At 54.6% G+C, this 21,321-nt stretch overlaps 1 protein-coding gene across 1 annotated transcript in view; it reads left to right on the top strand.

Annotated features, from left to right (window-relative positions):
- The window catches only part of PKD1 (polycystin 1, transient receptor potential channel interacting), an 88,605-nt gene that overhangs the window by 56,297 nt on the left and 10,987 nt on the right, over positions 1–21,321 (top strand). The window contains exons 16-34 of the mRNA XM_054391336.1: positions 909–1,055; positions 4,448–4,591; positions 5,821–6,100; positions 6,710–6,926; positions 7,879–8,029; positions 8,518–8,670; positions 10,134–10,278; positions 11,017–11,619; positions 12,076–12,232; positions 12,759–13,011; positions 14,044–14,239; positions 15,995–16,165; positions 16,747–16,890; positions 17,288–17,498; positions 17,811–17,937; positions 18,812–18,928; positions 19,840–19,889; positions 20,036–20,238; positions 20,922–21,027. Of these exons, the coding sequence (XP_054247311.1) occupies positions 909–1,055; positions 4,448–4,591; positions 5,821–6,100; positions 6,710–6,926; positions 7,879–8,029; positions 8,518–8,670; positions 10,134–10,278; positions 11,017–11,619; positions 12,076–12,232; positions 12,759–13,011; positions 14,044–14,239; positions 15,995–16,165; positions 16,747–16,890; positions 17,288–17,498; positions 17,811–17,937; positions 18,812–18,928; positions 19,840–19,889; positions 20,036–20,238; positions 20,922–21,027 (3,575 nt within the window). The remainder of the gene's footprint in view (positions 1–908; positions 1,056–4,447; positions 4,592–5,820; positions 6,101–6,709; positions 6,927–7,878; positions 8,030–8,517; positions 8,671–10,133; positions 10,279–11,016; positions 11,620–12,075; positions 12,233–12,758; positions 13,012–14,043; positions 14,240–15,994; positions 16,166–16,746; positions 16,891–17,287; positions 17,499–17,810; positions 17,938–18,811; positions 18,929–19,839; positions 19,890–20,035; positions 20,239–20,921; positions 21,028–21,321) is intronic.

Here is a 21,321-nt window from a genome sequence, read left to right as displayed (position 1 = left end):
GCAGCTATTCAAGGTGAGGCTGGACAAGGCTCTGAGCACCCTCATCTAGAGGAGGATGTCCCTGCTGCCTGGAGGGGGTTGGACTGGATGCCCTTTGGAGGTCCCTTCCAACCCAAACCATTTTGTGAGTCTATGAAATGATTGTGAAGAGCTGTGCAGTAGAGGCTGCTGAGGTCACGTTGTAGTTGGTGTTTCCCTTGTACTTGGCCTCTGGGTCATGGTTTCTGTGTAGCTCCTTCCATGGCCTGAAGGAATTAGAGCTACTAATTGCAGCTGAAGGTTCTGGTTCCTCTCCCATTAACAGATGAATGTTTCTGATTCCAGCAGGGGCCAAAATTAGACTCTGAAGGAGTCAAGTGCCCAGAAGCCATGGTCACTATGGTCACTGTCCTCATACACTAAAATGGTCTAGAGTGACAGAAGGGTGAGAAGGAACTGTCCTTCAGGTTATGGGAGATCCACCTCAGGAGGGGTTTCTGATGGGATTCTCTTGCTTATTAAAACTCATTAATTCCTGTTTTTACCTCAAAAGAGAAAAACCAGGAGAGTTTGAGCCTAATGTGAGCTTTTTGTCTCATTCGATGATGTTTAATGAAGAGTTGAATTAGTGAAGAATTAAAGGGGTGTTGGATTGGATGACCTTTGGAGGTCTCTTCCCACCCCAAACCTTCCATGATTCTATGATTAATTGCTGTAAAATAAGAATTTGAAGCTCACCTGAGGGTGTCCCAAGTGCTGCTTACTAACCAGCTTGTTGTCCACACACCACCTCCTCTGTCCGACCCCAGAGATGGCTTTGCACAGCAAGGTCTGTGGCAGTGGCTGTGTGTGGAGCTGGATGTTGTGGACTAACCTGATGTGGACCCTTACCAAGGAGGGTTTGAAAGTTCTTTTCTCCTTGCAAGCAGAGCTCGGCTGCAGGGTGCTCTCTGAATTTCAGTGCCAAGGAAGGAATTGTCACAATTTCCAAAGCTGCCTTGGAAGCAGATGTGGAGTACACCTTTGACCTCACCATCAGGAAGGAGGGGATGAGTCCTGAGGCCACCAATCAAACCGTACGTACCACAGGCAGCTGGCACCTTCTGTCCTTCTGGGCCTGCTGCTGGGCACCTGGAGCTCCACAGCTCTAGAGCAGAGCACTGCTGGCTCAGGACCATGCCCAGCTGTGGTGACTCCCCAGACTGTGTCCTCTGGACCCATTCCAGACCTGGTGCCCGTTCAACTCGGGTTGTGGAAGCACCACTGCCTCCCTGCAGCAGCCAGCATGGGGAAAGCAGATTTCAGGGTGTTGCTGGGGCTCCATGGCTGATCCTGTCCAGGCCATTCGAAGGAGCAGACATGGCCAGGCTGAAGGCGTGGGTGGAGGGAACCTCACAAGGTTCAACAAGGGCAAGTGCAGGGTCCTGTACCTAGGAAGGAACAACCTCCTGCACCAGTACAGGTGAGGGTGATCTGTTGGGAAGCAGCTCTGGGGAGAAAGACCTGGGATGCTGGGGGACAATAAGTTCCCCATGAGCCAGAAATGTGCCCTCATGGCCAAGAGTGTCCTGGGGTACGTGAAGAAGAGTGTGGCTGGAGAAGAGCAGCCCCAGAGGGGATCTGATTAATGCTCAGCAAGAGATAAAGGCTGGAGTGTAAGAGGCTGGGGCCAGACTCTGCTCAGTGGTGCCCAGGGACAGGACTAGGGGCAAGGGGCACAAACTGGAACCCAGGAGGTTCCATCTGAACAGGAGGAGAAACTTCTGTGTTGTGAAGGTGCTGGAGGCCTGGAGCAGGCTGCCCAGAGAGATTGTGGAGTCTCCTTGTCTGGAGAGCTTCCAACCCCCACTGGCCAGTGTGCCCCTGGGCAAGCTGCTGTGGGTGCCCTGCTCGAGCAAGGGATGGACTGGATGGTCCCCAGAGGTCCCTTCCAGCCCTCACTGTGCTGGATTCTGGGATTTTCCTGATTTCATTTTATGCTGCCTTGGGCAACTCTTTTCACTTGTCCTGCCAGGTCCTTTTAGCTTCTTGCTTCCTTTAGACCTTATGTTAGTCCATGTATGTGCAGAGTCTGCATTGGGGACCCAGCCCTGCACAGTAGTGGCCACCAGTTCTGTGTCTCTGTGACCACCAATCTGCACAGGAGCCCATGGGTGGTAGCTCCATCCCTGTGTGCAGTGCTGGGCCCTTCACCTGTTACAGCATCAGGCTCTTCCCTGACTTTTTCCCCAGAGGGAGCTTCCCAAGGACTGTTCAGGGTTCCTCTCCTCTCTCCTACTGGATGTTTCCAAGGGAGGTTTTCCTTAAGTGCACATTGTTTGTGTCACATTAAGCCTAAGGCTGAGCTCATCTGCATGCCGACAGCACTTCTGGTTTGTGTCAGAGGCATTCAACGTGGTGCCTCTGGCATCAGAGATGGAGTTAGCCTGGAAGTGGAAACTCTTACTGCCTGTGTTTGAAACCAAAGCTGGAGGATGAAAGGGAAAAAAATAGCTCTAAATTGATAGTCTTTCCAGTACATTCTGTACTGTCTGGTTTCCATGCCTGAGCACAACACAGTGATCCCGGTGCACAGACTGCAGCAATGAGGGAAGCTTCTCTGTGCTCCAGCTTGGTGAGGACACTCCTTGAGTCCTGGGGTCAGCTTTGGGCCCCTCACTCCAAGAAGGACATTGAGGGGTTGGAGCAGGGCCAGAGAAGGGCAGCAAAGCTGGGGAAGGGTCTGGAGAACAGGGCTGGGGAGGAGCAGCTGAGGGAGCTGGGCATGTTCAGCCTGAAGAAGAGGAGGCTGAGAGCAGACCTCATTGCTCTCTACAGCTCCCTGAGAGGAGGTTGGAGCCAGGTGGGGCTTGGTCTCTGCTCCCTAGTCTCAGGTGATAGAAGGAGAGGAAATGGCCTGAAACTGTGCCAGGGGAGGGTTAGGTTTTTCATGGATTCATAGATTCAGTCAGGGTTGGAAGGGACCACAAGGATCATCTAGTTCCAACCCCCCTGCCATGGGCAGGGACACCTCACACTAGATCAGGCTGGCCAGAGCCAGGTTGGAGATGAGGAACAATTTCTTTCCTGCAAGAGTGATCAGGAACTGGAACAGGTTGCCCAAGGAGGTGTTCAAGAAACTGTGCCATGGCACTTGGGGCCACAGTTTAGTGGATGTGGTGGTGTTTGGCTGATGGTTGGACTGGGTGACCTCAGAGGCTTCTTCCAGCCAAAATGATTCTATGCTTATGGTTCTTTTACTCATCTGCTATATTAAACAGTGTCTCCAGGACTGTCTTTGAGTTCAGAATACTCCATATGCCAAGGGAAAGTGCTCTGCTGAATGCTGGCCAACCCCATTTCCTGGGGGCTGCAAGGAATTTAGATCAAGTACAGAGATTAGAGTTCAAGAGCCATGGTGGGTGAGCCACCAGAGCTTTTAAAGCTCTCTCTGAGTGCTTTGCCAGGGAGGTATGGTGGACATCTTGAGATGTGCAGCTTAAGTCTGAGCTACAAGCCTGGAACAGTGTTGGTTAGACTCAGTGACCTTTAAGGGAGCCTTCCAACGAGCATCATTCCATGGTTTTGTGACTCTGTGATTCCCTGGTTCTCTGAACACACCACTCCCTGCAAAAGGTGGTTCCTGCAGGTGGTCACAAAGGGTGATGGTGATGATGGTTCTGCACAGGCAGGCCAGGTCCTGAGGCATGGTTCTGGTCTGAGGTCGGTAGATCAGCATAGAGGCAGCAGGACATGCTGGCTTTGAGCAGGGCACCACATCCTCAGCAAACCCAGGCTCTTGATCCTGCTCTGGACTGGAAACACTTCCCATTTAGTAACCTGCCAAGTCGAGGACAGGGACCCACAGTCCCACACTCCTGTGTCTATGGCAGATGTGCTCTGACTCCACCAGGTCAGTCACTCCAGGTCTGCAGAGGCAGGACCAAGAGTTTGGCCCACAGAAAACAAAGGAGAGATGCAGTTGCTTCCCAGGGTAGGTGCTCACCAGATACTTGGACTTTCCTCCTCCCAGTTAGACTGCTCCTCTTCTCCAGACTCAGACATGGATCCCTTTTCTCCAGGGCTGACAGCTGTCCTGGAGTGGTGGAAACAGCAAAGTGCTCCAATTAGCTTCACCACATATCCCAAGCTGGACTCACTGGCAATTCAGCACAGGGTATTGGAAGGACCCTCTGAAAATTATTTCTCTCGTTAAAAAGTATAAATTAAGGAAATCCAGAACTACCTGTGTTGGCCCAGCTTGGGACTGGGTGGCTCTTGCAAATGAGTAGCAGGAGAACTGGGCAGAGTGAGACAAGTGAGGCAGCTTCAGCCTGAAATCCTTTGGGAATCCCTTTCTGCTATTCCCTTTCACAGGCTGGATGGGTGCAGAGTGATTCCCCTTGCAGAACCAGGTGCTGAGATGTCTTCCCTGTTGGATGGCTGTATTTTGTCTCAGGCCTTCTGATGGAGCCTCTTGCTTCCCCAGGTATTCATCAAGAGGGGGGGAGTCCCCATTGTGTCCCTGGAGTGTGTTTCCTGCAAGGCTCAGTCTGTCTATGAAGTCAGCAAGAGCTCCTATGTCTACCTGGAGGGGACCTGCCAGAACTGTCACAATGACTCCAAGCTGGGGGTAAGGTCATCAACAGCATTGGGCTTTGCTTCATCTTTTGCGGACTTCAGGGAGAAGGAGAGAGTTAAAGAGGACAGGATGGGAAGAACTGTGTGGAAAGTAAAGTCCTGGACCTAAAGAGCTGTAGCTGCAAGGAGAGGGAACAATCTGTGACCATAAATGCAGCAGCAGGCTGGGTCTGGCTGAGGGGATGCAGACACCTGGCTGGTGCTGGCCTCTTCATCCCAGCCTCTGGAACTGGCTGCAGGACAGGCTTGCAAAGTCACAGGTTTAGAAGAGGCCCTTGCCTGGTGTGCCATGGGGCTCCCATGTGCTGTGTCATGTCTCAGCAGCACAGAGGAAGCTGGGAGAGCCTGTGAAGCAGGGTCCCCATGTCCTGTAACCTCTGAACCCCCTGTGAGATGTCCAGAACTTCCACTTGCCCTGGGTTGCGACTGCAGGCAGCAGGACGTGGACTCGTGGCCTGTTAGTGCTCCATCAGTGTCTGCACCTCCCCAAAGGCAAGGCCTTGCTGTCACTCTCTAGCCAAGGCCAGCACTGACCAGCTTGTCTCACACCAAAGCCACTTTTCTTCCTAGGAGACATCTGCAGAACATTTTCTTCTCCCTGCTGTTTGCTGGCTTATTCTGGTGGCTGGAGCAGAGGTGGCTCAGTCTCTTCCATCTCCCAAATCCCTCCCTAATCACAGATTCTGCTCCACAGCATTTCTGCAACCTGCTGAGCAGAGCAGGTCTCAGAGGTGGCAGTCCTGTGGTGGCAGCTAGCCTGTGCTGCTCCCAGCATGTATCTGGATGGCATTTTCTGGTTGGCTTCTCACTGCTCCTCTTGTTATCCCAACTGTCCCTCGGTGCTCTGAGCAGTGACCATGCAGGACACATTCAGCTTGAAGCACATAATCCATGGTGTCCCTTGGAAACTCCACCAGTGCTTAATTTATTTCCTGTGTTTTGTGTCCTCTATTATGAAATCTTCTGCTGGAGGGTGATGTAATCCCAGAGCCCAAAGTAGATCTCACAGTGGAAATATTCCCACCAGACATTTTGGAGAGGTTCCAGTCCTTGTTGCTGTAGCACACAAGACTAAAAGCTGAATTATCAACTGCAGCTTTGGCAGGCTCTCCCCCTGGAAATCTGCTGCTTTTTTATCAGAGGCTCAAGCTGAAAACATTTTAAGGACATAATTCTGGATTTAAACAAACCCTCCCCTGTCTTTCCCCCACTTCTCCACAGAGATGGGCAGCACACAGCTTTAAAAACAAGTCCCTCATCCTGGACAAGAGAACCACCTCCACTGGTGACACAGGAATGAACCTGGTGCTGAGGCAAGGGGCTCTGAAGGACGGGGAGGGCTATACCTTCACCCTGCACATCACAGACCTCACCACAGGGGAGCAAGGCTTTGCCTCCATCGACCTGCTCCCCAACCAGCCACCGGTGGGAGGCTCCTGCCAGCTGTCTCCCAAAGGCCCACTCAAGGCTCTGATGGCCAAGGTGCACTTTGAGTGTGCAGGTGAGAGCATAGGGACAGGTGTGCTGGGCACCTGCCAGCCACCTCCAGCTCTGCTCCTCAGGGTCAAAGGGTTCTCATGAGCAGTGTTTCACCAGCTGCCCTGCTTCCCACAGAGAGACCCAAATGATTATGCTGGTTGGAAAAGGCCTTTAAGATTATGAGGGACCTGGTGGTGTTATCCTGGAGAAAAGGAGGCTGAGGGGAGGCCTCATTGCCCTCTACAACTCCCTGCAAGGAAGTTGGAGTTAGGTGAGGGTTGGGCTCTTCTCCTAATGAACGAGGGATGGGATGAGAGGAAATGGCCTCAAGTTGTGCCAGGGGAGGGTTAGGTTGGAGATTAGGAACAATTTCTTTGCTGCAAGAGTGGTCAGGGACTGGAATAGGCTGCGCAGGGAGGTGGTGGAGTCCTCATCCCTGGAGGTGCTCCAGAAACCTGTGGCCATGGCACTTTGGGACATGGGTTAGTGGCCATGGCGGTGCTGCGTCTGTGGCTGGACTAGATGATCTCTGAGCTCTATTCCAACCCAACCCATCTGTGATTGTGTGGTGGCTGCAGCCCCAGCTGTGCCCCTGCCTCCATCCGATGCCTACTGTGGGTTTGCTTTGCAGGCTGGCGAGACACAGAGGACGCAGAGGGGCCTCTGGTGTACATCCTGCTGGTGTCACGCCGCAGGGCTGGGCACTACCATGAGTTCTGTGTCTACAAGGGCAGCCGCGCCGAGCACGGAGCCTTCCTGCCCCCCGGCTTCCACGACAGCGGCTTCCTCGTCTCTGTCTCAGTCCTGGTCCAGGACCAGCTGGGGGCCACTGTGGTGGCCATTAACCGGTAAGCCCCACTGCTCTTAGGCTGTGCTTGGCCAGGCTGGGCTCTTGGGCAGGGAGGGGAGGCTCAGCAGAAGGAACAGAGAATTCCATCTTTGTGGATCGTTGCTCAACAGGGAGACAGCGCCCTAAGTTACAGCTTTCCAGACCACCTTCATTCCCTGGTGACATCTTGCTTTGAAAGCATCTTCTCACTTTGTGGTCTGTGCCCCACCACCTCCTCTGCATCAGGAGCCCTTCAAGCAGAGGGGATTATCAGTGCTGATTGAGAGGGGTGGGGGGCAAGAGGATGGGGCCAGACTCTGCTCAGTGATGCCCAGGGACAGGGCTAGGGGCAAGGGGCACAAATTGGAACCCAGGAGTTTCCATCGAACAGGAAGAGAAACTTCTTTGGTGTGAGGGTGCTGGGGGCCTGGAGCAGGCTGCCCAGAGAGATTGTGGAGTCTCCTTGTCTGGAGAGCTTCCAAGCCCCCCTGGCTATTGTGCCAGCAAGCAAGAGTAAGCTTGCTGTGAGTTCCCTGCTTGAGCAGGAGTTGGAGTGGGTGATCCCCAGAGGTCTCTTCCAACCCACCCATGCTGGCATTCTGGCATTCTGTGAGATTTGGTGGCCCCAAGTTGTGGTGCTGTGGGTAGCCTGGTGTCCCACTGCTCATGTAGACAGGGTGGGAACTTGGACTTTCTTCTCTGGGCTCAGTGTGTGTCCTCCATGTGCAGCTTCACAGAGGAAGCCTGGTTCCTCACAGGACTAGTGAGCAAGCAGGCTTCACCTCTGTGATGTTCCTCCATAGGCTTGGTGCAAACTGGGCACCAGCACAAGCATCAGCAATGTTGTCTCTGTTTTTTAACCACCTTCTTCCCACCTCATCTTCCTTCCCAGCTGAAAGGCAGGTTCTACCTTCTTCCCCCTGGTCCATTTGGTAGCCAGAACTTAACCCTAGTGCCTCTTCCCTTGGCAGCTCCATGGAGATCAGCTTGCCTGAGGGCTTTCCCAGCCTCTCCCACTGGCTCTACAACCAAACTGACACTGTGCTCCAGGGCTTAGTGAAACAAGGGGACCCTCAACAGGTCATTGAGTACTCTTTGGCCCTCATCACCATCTTGAATGAGGTAAAGCAGCTCTCTCTGCCCAAGAGGGGCCTCCAGAAGGTCTTGCAAGTCGCCAGGAATGTTCTTTGGCAAGGTTCTCCTCCAATGATGCAGGGACACGACTAATGCTGCAGCTTTTGATGTAAACCCGTGGATGTGCATGCTGGGAGCTGGGCTGGAGCAAGGCCCAGGCACCAAAAGAGTAGCAAGCTCCAGACAGGCAGGTGACCAGGAAAAGCAGAAGGGTTGCAGTGTAAAGCAGAGGTCCCAGGGAAGGTGGTGTCTGGGTGTCTCCCATGCAGCTGCTTTTTTTGTCCTCACACTGAGATAGTTTTTCTTCTTTGTTGCCAACCTCAAGCCTAATTCTGCATTTAGGAACAGAAAACTTGGCCCAGATTCCTCCACCTCCTTCATGCCACCCACCCCACTCCAGCTCAGCAGGGCTGGAAACTCCGTGTAGCTGCTCAGGTGTTGCACTTCCTAACTCTGCCTGACTTTCCCTCTCTCAGTATGAGCGATCCATGCTTCTGGAGCCTGAGGCTGGGAAGGAGTTTGCACTGAGGAGCTGGACTCGGAACAACATCACAGAAACCCTGAACTCCCTGAACGTGAACACTGTGGATGATATCCAGCAGATCTCGGCTGCCTTGGCACAGTGCACGGTGAGGTCCCCATCACCACCTCCTGCTCTTCCAGCTGCAGTTAGATATTCTTCCATGCTGCTTCTGCCTCTGTGTGTGCTGGTTTGAGGCCAGCCAGAACATCTCTTGCCCTGAAACACACACACATACCACGTAGCTATCTCTTGCTAACATCAGGAAGGTGACTGTGGTGGTATTCTATGTGTGTCAGCTCTTACCACTGTTCACAGAATCAGAGAATTGGTTGGAAAAGACCTCCAGGCTCATCCAGTCCAACCACAGACCCAGCACCACCATGGCTGCTGTACCATGTCCCTGGGTGCCATGGCCACAGGTTTCTGGAACACCTCCAGGGATGGCGACTCCACCACCTCCCTGGGCAGCCTGTGCCAGTCCCTGACCACTCTTCAAATAAAGAAAAATTTCCTGATCTCCAGGGCTCTTAGAGCTGCCTTCCAAAAGCTGAAGGGATCCTACAGGAAGGCTGCAGAGGAACTTTTCCTGAGGGTGTCTAGAGACAGGACATGGGGGAATGATTTGAAGCTCAGGGAGAGTAGGGTTAGACTGGAACTGAGGAAGAAGATCTTCAGCATGAGGGTGGTGAGACTCTGCCCAGGGAGGTTGTGGGGGGTGTTCAAGGCCAGGCTGGGTGAGGTCTGGAACACCTGAGTCTATCTGAGAGGTGACCCTGCCCATAGCAGGGAGGTTGGAGAAGATGATCCAAGGTGCCTTCCAACCTAAGCCATTCTAGGATTCTAGAATTAAAAGAAAAAAATAAGAGGAATAAGAGCTAGGCACAGGGTTATGGCAGCAGCTTCCACGTGTTACCTCAGTCCCTCCCATCCAGCTCAGGGAGCTCCAAGCCGTGGCAAGAACATTCTGTTTCTTGGACACATCTGTGAGCAGAGGGAGGGACATCCATTGTGCTGGAGTGACAGGATCCCTCCCACATCTTTCAGGAGTGCTTGGACACTGAAATGGATTCAGTAAGGGCTAAATCTTCCTTCCACTGGAGACAGAGTGGGTGCAGGAATTCTTCCCAGCTCCCTCTGGTTGATTTGTGTAGAAGAAGTGGGTGGCCACAAAGTGCTGCTCATGAGATGGAAGAGCTCAAGACGTGCTTGGTCCTTCTAAATAAGCTCTGGGGGACTTGAATGTGCTACTCTCATTGCTCTTTCTGAGCCCAGTGCTTCCTGCACCAGACTCTTGGCATGCCTGCCCAGGCCCTGGCAAGCTGTAACGTGAGGGGAGGTGGACGAAAGCGTCCTGGAGATACCACCAACTTGTTGGCACCTCTTGGTGTGAGCAGAGCAGCCATGGCTTTTTCAGTCACCTCTCTGGGCTTGGAGAGAGCAAAGGTGGCTTTGGCAGGGCAAAAGGTGTTTGAGAAAGGTCTCTGCAGCACTAAGCCACCTGAACTTGCCCACAGCTGCCTTCATCTGCCCCTGGGAGTGTTCCTCCTCACCCAAACTCTTCCTGTGCAGGTGGTGAGCAAGGAGCTGGTTTGCAAGTCATGCCTAACTAGGACCCTGAACAAGCTGGAGACCATGATGACCATTCTGCAAGGGGAAATGACTCAGGGCACTGTGACACCGACCGGCATCGCTGACAACATCCTCAACATCACAGGTTGGTTCTGCTCGGGGAGGCAGCGGGGGTGGCTGACCAGGCCCCATGGTGGACAGGCTTTGCCCAGGGCTGTCCTGGCTTGGGCAGCTGTCTCTGCAGACATTCAGGTGTGACAGCTGTTTCCAGACTCGCTGGCACTGCAGGGAATTCTCTTTTCGGCAAACAAGAAGAGCTCTGGCTTCCAGGAGCTGCCCTTCCTGGTTGCAGCCTGAGGAGGCAGCTCAGGTTCACTACAGCATCTGAGATCACTGTGTAGAACTTCACAGAAACACAGAATGGGATGGTTGGAAGAGCCCTTTGATGTCATGGAGTCCAACCCTTACCCCAGCACTGCCAGGGCACCACCAAACTGTGGCCCTCAGACCCCTCCAGGGGTGGGGATTACACCACTGGCCTGGGCAAGGCCTTGACAATCCTTGTGGGGAAGAAATTGCTTTTCAGTCCCAGGCTGTCCCATGGTCTGTGTGAGGGATTCTCAGGGCCCTGCTGTGGTTTCTACCAGGCTGCATGATAGGACTGGTGCTGTTGTAGCTGTCCACAGTACTCCTCTGTCCTTGGAGGAGGCAGCTCTCCTGGGCAGGATGCTGCAGGCTCCCTACACCCCAGCACTGGCACCTCTTCTATCCTGGCACTCCCACCCCTGCCAGTCTATGATTCTATGATTCTGTGATCCAACTGCAGCAGCTACAGAAGCTGTTGACCATTTCTCTCTTTGCACCTTTCTTTCTCTCCTGGCAGGTGACCTCATTCATCTTGTCAACACAGTTTCCCAAGAGTCCAAGCCCCAGGAGCTGCTCTCTGATGCCCACAATCTGCTGCTGGCTCCCAAAGCCTACAACTTGTCCTCCAGCCTGATGCGCATCCTCATGAAGTCTCGAGTGCTGAACGAGGAGCCCCTTGAGCTGCTGGGAGGTGAAATTAAGGCCACAGGCAAGAGGTCTGACCCCTTTAACTTGCTTTGCTATGAGAACACACCAAACTGCCAGTTCTCCATCCCTCAGGCCTTCAACACCACCCTTTCCAACCTGACTGATGTCATTCAAGTCATGTTCCAGGTGGACTCCAATCCTTTCCCTTTTGGTTACATCAGCAATTACACCGTGTCCACCAAGGTGGCCTCCATGGAGTTTCAGACACACGCTGGGGTGCAGATCCCCATTGGGAGCCTGGACTCAGAAAAAGCCATCACTGTGATGGTGTCAAACAGCACAGATGCAGACAATCTCTCTGCTGGCACTGAAGTCATTGAGCCAAGAACTTCTGTGAACCTGATTGTGACGATGGAGAGCAACAACAGAGAAGCAGGGCTGCACTTCCAGCTCACTTACAGAGTCCTGAATGGTAGGGCCAGCTCCTTATGCTCTTTGCTGTTTCTTCCCATGGGAGAGGAGGGCTGGCAGGGGAGAGCTGTGTCCACATCTGGTGTGGGAAGGCATGTCAGGTGCAGCCAGAAAGTTCCATGCTGCATGGCTAAGGTTCTGGCTGTCACAGGCATTATCCAGTCCTCAGTGTCACCCTTGCTTGGGGCATTCTGTCTCTGAGCAGCTTTTGCTTTTCCCAAGCTTTCTGTTGAATGCCGTTGGAGGGAGCTGGGCCCAGCTCTCCCTTGGTCAGGGACTGTGGTGGTCTGTTCCTCAGAGGTCTTCTGAACTGCAGGCTGAGAAAGTGCAGTCTGGAAAAGCATCCCTCCTTTGTGTTGCTGATGCTTCTCCATAGCACCCTCTGCTGGCAACAGGCTTCTGGTCAAGCTCTCCCTGGTGTTTCTGAAGGGCTTTTGGTTTCACTCTCCCCACACAGAGCAGTACCTGGCCAGCGAGCCCGAGCCATTCATCATGGCTTACCTCCATCACGAGCCAGAGCCCAACCAGCACAACTGCAGTGCTTCCAAGAAAATTGGCCTGGATGCCCTGGCTGGAAGTGACCACAAGCTCTACACCTTCTTCACCTCACCCAGGTAAGAGCAGCCTCTCTTGTAAACATTGCCATAGAATCGTGGAATCAGTTTGGTTGGAAGAGACCTTTAAGGTCATAGAGTCCAACCCTTCACCCAGCACTGCCAGGTCACCACCAAACCATGTCCCTCAGCACCGTATCTCCAGGGCTTTGAATCCCTTCCAGGGATTTCTTCTCCAAAAGGGTTGTCAAGGCCTGACCTAGGCTGCCCAGAGAGAGGGGAGATGCCTCATCCCTGGAACCATCCCAGGTCAGGTTGTTCGGGGCTCTGAGCAACCTGCTCTGGTTGGGGATGTCTCTGCTGGCTGCAGTGGGGTTGGACTGGATGATCTCTAAAGGTCTCTTCCCACCCAAGCCTGTCTGGGGTTCTGTGAAGTTACACCACATTCCCTGGGCTCTCCTTCTGTGGGTGCTTGCCTGTCCCTGCAGCAGGATGCTTTCCATGGATGCTCATCCATCACAGTGGGCTTTGTGTCCCTTCATGAAGCAGATGAATGATGTTCCCTTCCTGTCCTGCCCTTCTGCAGAACTGATGACCCAATCCAGAGATACTACTTCAACATCACAAACCACTTCAGCTGGACCCCGGTGGAGGTGACCCTGGGGCTATACACCTCCCTCTGCCAGTACTTCAGTGTGCAGGAGAGACGCTGGAAGACAGAAGGCATCATCCCTTTGGAGGAGACCAGGCCAGACCAGGCTGTGTGCTTAACCCAGCACCTCACTACCTTTGGGGCCAGTCTGTTTGTTCCCCCAAACTCCGTCCAGTTCATCTTTCCTGTGAGTAGGACAAAGCAGAGGCTCTGCAGTGTTGCCACATGCTGAGCAGGTTACTGTCACCAGGCTCTCATTGGCTTGATGTGGAAGCTGGGTCATGGCTGACCTGTGCCCAGCTTGCAGACCAACCCCTGAGAGCCTTTGGGAGCTGCAGATGGGCACAGCTCACAGAGGAGCTTGGTCCTCTGGTCATGAATGCTGCTTGCTCCTGCTAAAACCAGACCTTTGCAGATGGTTTAATTCTCTAGTCTGGACACCTCACAGTGTATTCAACTCTTAGTGAGATGCAAACCTTCCTTCCAGCATGGTCTTGTCTCACCCAGCTTGCACCTGTGACCTGCTGCTTGCTTCCCAGCAAGCTCTTCTTATTCTCTTGGTGTGATGTAGGTGGAAGCAGAACGCTCTTGGCAGCTGCTACAACAGCTTTAGCCACCTGCTGCACTCTGTCTGCACAGTCTGTGCAGGGAGAGATCTCTCTCTGAGTAGAAGAATGGTTTTGCTTGGGAAGGACCTTTAAGATTGAGTCCAACCCTTACCCCAGCACTGCCAGGTCACCACTCAACCATGGCCCTCAGCACCACATTTCCATGACTTTGGAACCCATCCAGGGCAGCCTGGGCTAGGCCTTGACAGCCCTTTTTGGGGAAGAAATTGTTCCTCATGTCCAACCTAACCGTCCCCTGGGGAAACTTGAGGCCATTTCCTCTTGTCCCATTGCTTGTTCCTTAGGAGACCAAGCCCCACCTGGCTCCAACCTCCTCTCAGAGAGCTGTAGAGAGCAATGAGATCTCCTCTCAGCCTCCTCCTCTCCAAACTAAACATCCCCAGCTCCCTCAGCTGCTCCTCCCCAGCCTTGTTGCCCTTCTCTGGGCCTTGCCCAGCCCCTCAATGTTCTTCTTGCAGTGAGGAACCACTTGCCTGCAATAAGGTGTCTGTGGGCAATGGCAAAGTGAGGAAGGGGGCAGCACAGCTTCTGGCGAATGGAAGTTCCTCCTGGGAAAGGAGTAGCTGCTTTCAATGTTTCTTTTCTTCTAGGCTCCAGGGCCAGGTCTCAACTACATAGTTCTGCTGACTTGTGCTGTCTGCTTTGTCACCTACTCGGTGGCTGCGCTGATCGTGCACAAGCTGGACATGATTGACATGGCCCGCGTGGGGGTGATCCCCTTCTGTGGCAAGAATGGGCTGTACAAGTATGAGATCCTCGTGAAAACTGGCTGGGGCAGAGGCTCAGGTGAGTCCAGAGTCTGCTCCTCTGCTTGATTTTATCTGCGTGGCTTCCCTGAGGTCTCCACTCAGCACATTATAGTCACTGAGGCTGGAAAGGCCTCCAAGGCCAGCATTGTGCACAGGGCTGTTCCTGCTGGAGGTTCAAACCAGCACTGAATGGCTGGAGTTGGATAAGCCCTGTAGGATCATCCAGTCCAACCAGCAACCCAGCACCACCATGGCCACATGTCCCCATGTGGCATGTCTGTGTGCTTTTGAACCTCTCTAGGGATGTTGACTCCACCACCTCCCTGGGCAGCCTATTCCTGTACCTGACCACTCTGTTCCCCTGCAGGCCCCAGCACTGGGCTGGTGTTTGGAGCAGCAGCTCAGCAGTCAGTTCAGGGCTTCCCACAGCATCACCTCCCATGGTGTGGTGATGGGGCAGGTCAGCAGAGCTGTGCAGAAGAATGTACTGTCCCACTGCTTGCTCTGGAGCACAGCCCTGCGGGGAGAGGCTGAGAGCCCTGGGGCTGTTCAGTCTGGAGAAGAGAAGACTGAGAGGGGATTTAATAAATGTTTATAAATATCTGAGTGCTGGGGGTCAAGAGGGAGGGGACAGGCTCTGCTCAGCTGCACCCTGTGATAGGACAAGGGGCAGTGGATATAAACTGCAACACAGGAGGTTCCACCTCAGCATGAGGAGGAGCTTCACTGTGAAGGTCACAGAGCACTGGAGCAGGCTGCCCAGAGAGGTTGTGGAGTCTCCTTCTCTGGAGACTTTCAAGACCCATCTGGATGTGTTCCTGTGTGACCTGTGCTGTATTCTATGGTCCTGCTCTGGCAGGGGCGTTGGACTCGATGATCTCCGGAGGTCCGTTCCAACCCCTAACATTCTGTGAGCCTGTGATCCTGTGTGCTCTTGAGCTGGGAAAAGCACCTGCTGCTGGAAGGAACCACCCAGGACAGAAATATCCCAGACCTGCTTCCCTGGACTGGTCTGAGGTTGCAGGAACAGCCAAGGGGCAGCAGTTGTTCCTCATGTCTGACCTTCTCCCACAGCAGCATTCAGGTCCTGTGGGCCTCTTGGATGTACCATTTGCCATCCTCCAGCTTCCAGCACTTTGTTCCACCATCTGAATCTTTCCCAGCAGTGTGAAGGCAGACAGCTTGGGTCTCTGATCTGGGGCTGGATTGGTAGCTAGAGCTGCCAGAAACATCACCCTGGCCTTGGAAATCGAGGCAGCTGGGATGTGGAAGCTCTAAACAAGGTTGGAGGTAGAGCTGCCACCATGTCCCTGCCAGAAACCTGCTCCTACTGCTCTTAGTGTAACCACTAGTGTCACTGGGAGCAGCTTTCTCCTGAAGTGACCCAAAGGACCATCCACGTTGAGCAGGTGGACCAAGTAGCATTTGGCGACTGGTACCAGAGACAAATCAAAGGAAAGAAGTCATCAACTGCTTGGTGGAAGCCTCCTCCAGAACAAACATCTCCTCCCACCAGGGTGTTAACGAGGCAAGGAATGGCAACTTCAGTCTCCTCCAAAGAGGAAGACCATGAGCATGCCAACTCCATGCAGCAGGCCAAGCTGAGCAGCTGCCCTGCAGGCTGTGTGACACCATCCTGGGGTGTGGGGTGGTTGTGGAGCACACCCCTTCCTCCCAGGTTGTCCTTCTGAGGGCTTGTTGCATCTGGCAGCAGGTCGCTGTCAGGCAGGGCTGGGGAACCACTCCACCTTGGCGGGGTGTTTTTCTAACCGAGTCCCCTGACCTCTGCCAGGTACCACTGCCCACGTGGGCATTGCCCTGTATGGAGTGGACAACAAAAGTGGTCACAGACACCTGGATGGAGAGAACGCCTTCCACCGCAACAGCCTGGACGTGTTCCAGATCGCCACCGAGCGCAGCCTGGGCAGCATCTGGCGCATCCGCATCTGGCATGACAACAAGGGTGAGGCCTGAGGGGCTGGGGCCCACCACACCTGGGGCAGAACCAGGCTCTGCTCCACCCAGGACCTGGCCCAGGAGAGAGGAGACCTGGGCCTGCAGTCTGGATCGACGCTGGTGGGACACCGCAGCTTGGAGGGAGGTTGCTGGTGGGGAGCACCGGAACAGGTTGCCCAGGGAGGCTGTGGGTGCCCCCTCCCTGGAGGTGTTCAAAGCCAGGCTGGATGAGGCCTTGAGCAACCTGGGCTGGTGGGAGGTTTGGAACTGGATGAGCTTTAAGGTCCTTTCCAACCCAAACTGTTGTATGAATCTGTGAGGGTGAAGTCCCCACCATGAGGCGTCTGGGCTGCACTTCCATACACACAGGAGGCAACCTGCTGGCACATTCTAAATGTCCATATGGCCATGGAGGTGACCTGGCTGTGCCAAGCATTTCTCCTGGGGACTCTGCAATCCCCAGGAGAAGATAACATCACAGGATGACTTCTGCTGTCCCACTGAGGGGCTTGTGTAGTTCTCTCAGCTCTGCAGCTCCACACAGGCAATGTCTCCATGACATACATTTCTTCACCTCTGCACTTGCAGGCCTCAGCCCCTCCTGGTACCTGCAGCACGTCATAGTGCGGGACCTGCAGAGCAGCAAGAGTTACTTCTTCCTGGTGGACGCTTGGCTGTCAGTGGAGAGTGAGGACAGCGATGGCCTGGTGGAGAAGGAGGTTTATGCTGCCAGTGAGTGCTCACCCAGCCTGTTGGATGTTATGGGGGAGCAGCATGGTCCTGAGCAATGTGACCATGAGCACCATGGCCCTGAGCCAAGAAGGAGATTCAGACTGGAGAAGAGGGAGAAATGTTTGACACTGAGGATGGGGAGACCCTGGCCCAGGTTGCCCAGAGAGGTGGGAGCTGCTCCATCCCTGGCACCATCCCAGGTCAGGTTGTTTCGGGCTCCAAGCAACTTGCTCTGGTTGGGGATGTCCCTGCTGGCTGCAGGGGGGTTGGACTGGATGAGCTTTCAAGGTCCTTTCCCACCCAAAGCAGTCTGGGAGTCTGTAACAGCAGTGTGTAAGGAGGGCCCATGGCAGGCCCCACCAGGTGTCCCTGAGAGTCTCTCTCTGTCTGTGCCCAGGTGAGGCCGAGCTGCGGAGCTGCTGGCGGCTGCTGCGTGCAGAGCTGCAGCGAGGGTTCAGCGAGAAGCACCTCTGGCTGTCGCTGTGGGACCGGCCACCCCGCAGCCGCTTCACTCGCCTGCAGAGAGCCACCTGCTGCTGCCTCCTCATCTTCCTCTTCCTCTGTGCCAATGCCATCTGGTACGGTGTGGTGGGCAACACTCGCCTCAGGTACGCCCTGCCCCTTGCTGCTCGCTCAGCCCCTCCCCAGGTCCTGCCTGCACTGCCCCTCACAGCAGGACAAAGCCTCAGAGCTGCTGCCAGCGGCTGGCCTTGAGTCTTGCTCTTCCCATTCCAAAGAACATGGGACCAGGACATGACTGACCAAGGACAGACCAACTTTCCCCCGTCCCTGGCTGACACCACCCACGCCTATTTCCTTCTCTTGCACATCTGGAGGACCAGCAGTGCAGTTTAGTCTCCTTGCTTAGCTGGCAGCCCTGAGTGCCTCTGCTGATGCTGGCCTCTGGTCTTTCTCTGCAGCAATGTGGCCGTTTCCAACCTGATCCCAGTTAATGTGGACACAGTGGCTGTTGGTCTGGTGTCCAGTGTGGTGGTTTACCCTCTCTACCTGGTCATCTTATTTCTCTTCCGGATGGCTCGTGGCAAGGTAATGAGGAGGTAGTTGCAGGCTGCTCAGGTGGGTGTGGTGCCACCAGGTTTGCTCACCTGAGGCCAGATCCTGCTCTTTGTGATACATCATTCCTCCAGTTGCTCTCTGTAGTTTCATAGTTGTGCCACTGCCCTGCACTAGGGCCAGACCCTTGCCCTCAGCAAGTCTCAGCTTCCCTGCTGAGCTAGGAGCAGCCCCTGATCTTGGAGGTCACTGCCTGGCTTCTGACCATGCCCACACAAACCCAAATGGGCAAGTTTTACAAGTGTCAGATGGGTGGTGGAGTCTCCATCTCTGGAGACATTCAAAACCCACCTGGATGTGTTCCTGTATGACTTCTAGGTCATCCTGCCTTGGCATGGGGGTTGGGCTCAGTGATCTCCAGAGGTCCCTTCCAACTCCTACCACTCTGAGATTCTGTGAGAGATGCTCCATGGATCATTGCTAGTGAAATACCCATGCTGGGTACAGACTCAGGTGCCTGAGCAGGAGCTGATTAGGAGCTGTGAAGGGGATTGTGTGGGGATTTAACACCTGCTTAGATCCAGTTAGCAGCCTCATTAAGTCTTGCAGCTCAGGGACTGATGAGAAGCAAATGTGCGTTCTTGCTCCTGGAAGCACCTCTTGCTTTGCCAGGAGATTGGGAGCTATGTGGCTTCTTGACATGGCGTCACCTAGGTGGCACTGGGCTGTGGTATGTGTGGGTAGCAGTGCTCAAGGTGCCTGGCAGGCAGTGCCTGCCCTCAGCCCTCCCTGCACAAGTGTGGAGCACCGCAGCAGAGCAGGGAGCTGATGGGTTCCACTGAGCAGCAGGACTCTGAGACCACCTCCAACCCTTGCTTTCCTGCTCTAACCTTCCTGTCTCCTGCAGATCTCCATCACCCCTCCCCTCACCCACTCAGACCAGCAGTCCTTGGAGATTGACAACTACCTGGACTCCTCCATCCTCGACAGCTCCTTCCCCACCTTCCCTGGGCTGCGGGCAGAGGTAAGCTGCTTCCCACCCTGGGGCTGGATGGGCTGCAGGGCTCTGTGTGCTCCCTTGCATGGACAGTGTCCATCCTCGGCTGCCAGTTCAGGAGCTGGTGCCTCTGGTGAAGAGGGAGAGCCACAGCCCTTCGTCCCTGCCAGCCCCGGGTACCAAGCACAAGCTGACTGCACCTCCTGCTCTGCCTGGGGTTGGTGGAGGTGATGCTGCCTCTCTGCTATGCTGAGACCCCCCCTGCAGTGCTGGGGCAGCTGTGGAGTCTTCATCTCAGACAGTGACCTGTTGGAGCAGGGCCAGAGGAGGCTACAGCAATGCTGGGAAGGCTGGAAGTGCTCTGCTGTAAGGCCAGGCTGAGAGAGTTGGGGTGTTCAGTCAGGAGAAGAGAAGGCTCCAGGGAGATCTTCTGATGGCCTTTCAGTGCTTCAAGGACTGATCAGAAAGCTGAGGACAGACATTTGAGCAGTGCCTGCTGTGACAGGACAAGGGAGGATGGCTTGAACTGAAAGAGGGAGATTTAGACTGCAGAGAAGGGAGAGATTTGTTACACTGAGGGTGGTGAGAGCCTGGCCCAAGTTGCCCAGAGAGATGGTAGAAGCCCCATCCCTGGCACTGTCCCAGGTCAGGTTGTTTGGGGCTCTGAGCAACCTGCTCTGGTTGGGGATGTCCCTGCTCGCTGCAGGGGGTTGGACTGGATGAGCTTTGGAGATCCCTTCCCACCCAAACCAATGTGAAATTCTGGGGTTCTGTGGATCTTCCCTGCATGCCTGAACATTACCTCCTGGAGGTGTAGAGCCAGGGCTAGCAGCAGCTCAGGCTCCCTGTCTCAAGTGTCTGCTGATGTTTACAAAGTGCTGGTTTAGCTAGGCACAAACCAGTGTCAGGTGCCTGACGTTTCTCTACTCCCTCCACAGGCCTTCTCTGAGCAAACCAAAACAGATCTGTTCCTGGAGGACTCCAAGAGGTAAGTGGGTTTCTGGAGATGGAGCAAGCAGAGGTCTAGTGCCATGTTCTGCTTTGGTGCTCCTCCTGAAGCTCCTTCACACTGTTCTCTCAAGCTTCCCACTCCCCACCCCTGATGCTTGCACTCGTTCCTCTGTTTCTCCACAGCCTGGTGCGCTGGCCCTCCAGTGAGGCCCTGCTGAGCTGGCCAGACCTCCTCAGCGACCCCTCCATCATGGGCAACACCATCCAGAAGCTGAAGAGAGGCCGTGCCAGCCGCCACCTTGGCCTGGAGGCTCCGCTGCCCGCCGAGGAGGACAGCTTCTCACTGGCTGTCCACCAGGGCCAGCCTCGCTATTTCTCTGCCTCAGGTGGGTCTGAGAGCAGCCTTGCTCCAGGCCAGGCTTTGGATGGCCAGAGAAGGGCAGGAGGAGCAGTCTGACCCCTGCCAGAGCCTGTTCCAGCACCACTGGCTTTAGGGTGAAGGGTGAAGTCTGCCTCTCTAGAGACTTTTAAGACCCACCTGGCTGTGTTCCTGTGTCACCTGCCCTAGGTGACCCTGCTTTGGCAAGGGGATTGCACTTGATGATCTTTGGAGCTCTCTTCCAACTCCCACCAGCTCTGATTCTTTGGTTGTATTTTCTTAGTTGGGATTTCAGTCTGGGAAGGCAGAAATTCTGGCGTGGGTTGGTCTGCAGTGAGTGGCCACCATGCTGCTGGCAGACCAGGAGCCAAGATCATGTGTTCCTGTGGGATCTGAGACAACCAGAACTTCTTCACTGGTTGCAAAGCCACAGTAAATGACTGGAGGCAGAGAACTTGGCCTCCTACACCACCAGCTTCATGCCAGGCTCTGCAGCCAAGCTGGAGATAGACAGGAGCTAGGGGAACAGGGAGCAGGGGAGGACTGTCCCGTGGAGAAGGACCTCACCCTGGCCCTCCTCCCCCTCAGTTCCACGAATGTGGCTCATCCTGAGCGGTACAGAATTGTCCCCCAGTGTGGTGGTGGTGCTGGGTGCTGTGCTCCTGCCAATGCTGTCTGCTCTTTCTGCAGATGAGGACCTGATCCGGCAGATCCTGGCAGATGGAGCTAGTGGCATCTCCCACCCCCAGGACCTTGGGCCATACATGAGGGCTGAAACAGATCTGATCTCAGGCCTGTAAGTACCTGGGGAGCTGAATTCCTCTCTGAGCCTCCTGGCCCTTGGCCTCCAACTCAGCTCCACAGTGGCTGAGCTGAGCTGGGTTTGAGACATTGCAGATGCCTGCGGCAGTCTTGTCATGGTCACTGTGTTCTTGCTGGCCATGAATCCTGCAGCCCCAAAGCCAGAATCAAAGCACAGGTCTGGTGAGGAGCAGCTGAGGGAGCTGGTGGTGTTCAGCCTGGAGAAAAGGAGGCTGAGGGGAGACCTCATTGCTCTTTACAGCTCCTTGAGAGGAGGTTGGAGCCAGAT

Source organism: Indicator indicator, chromosome 22, assembly GCF_027791375.1.
Source record: "Indicator indicator isolate 239-I01 chromosome 22, UM_Iind_1.1, whole genome shotgun sequence".
NCBI lineage: Eukaryota > Metazoa > Chordata > Aves > Piciformes > Indicatoridae > Indicator > Indicator indicator.
The sequence above is the reverse complement of the archived record's forward strand: the minus strand, read 5'-3'. Positions and strand labels throughout refer to the sequence as shown.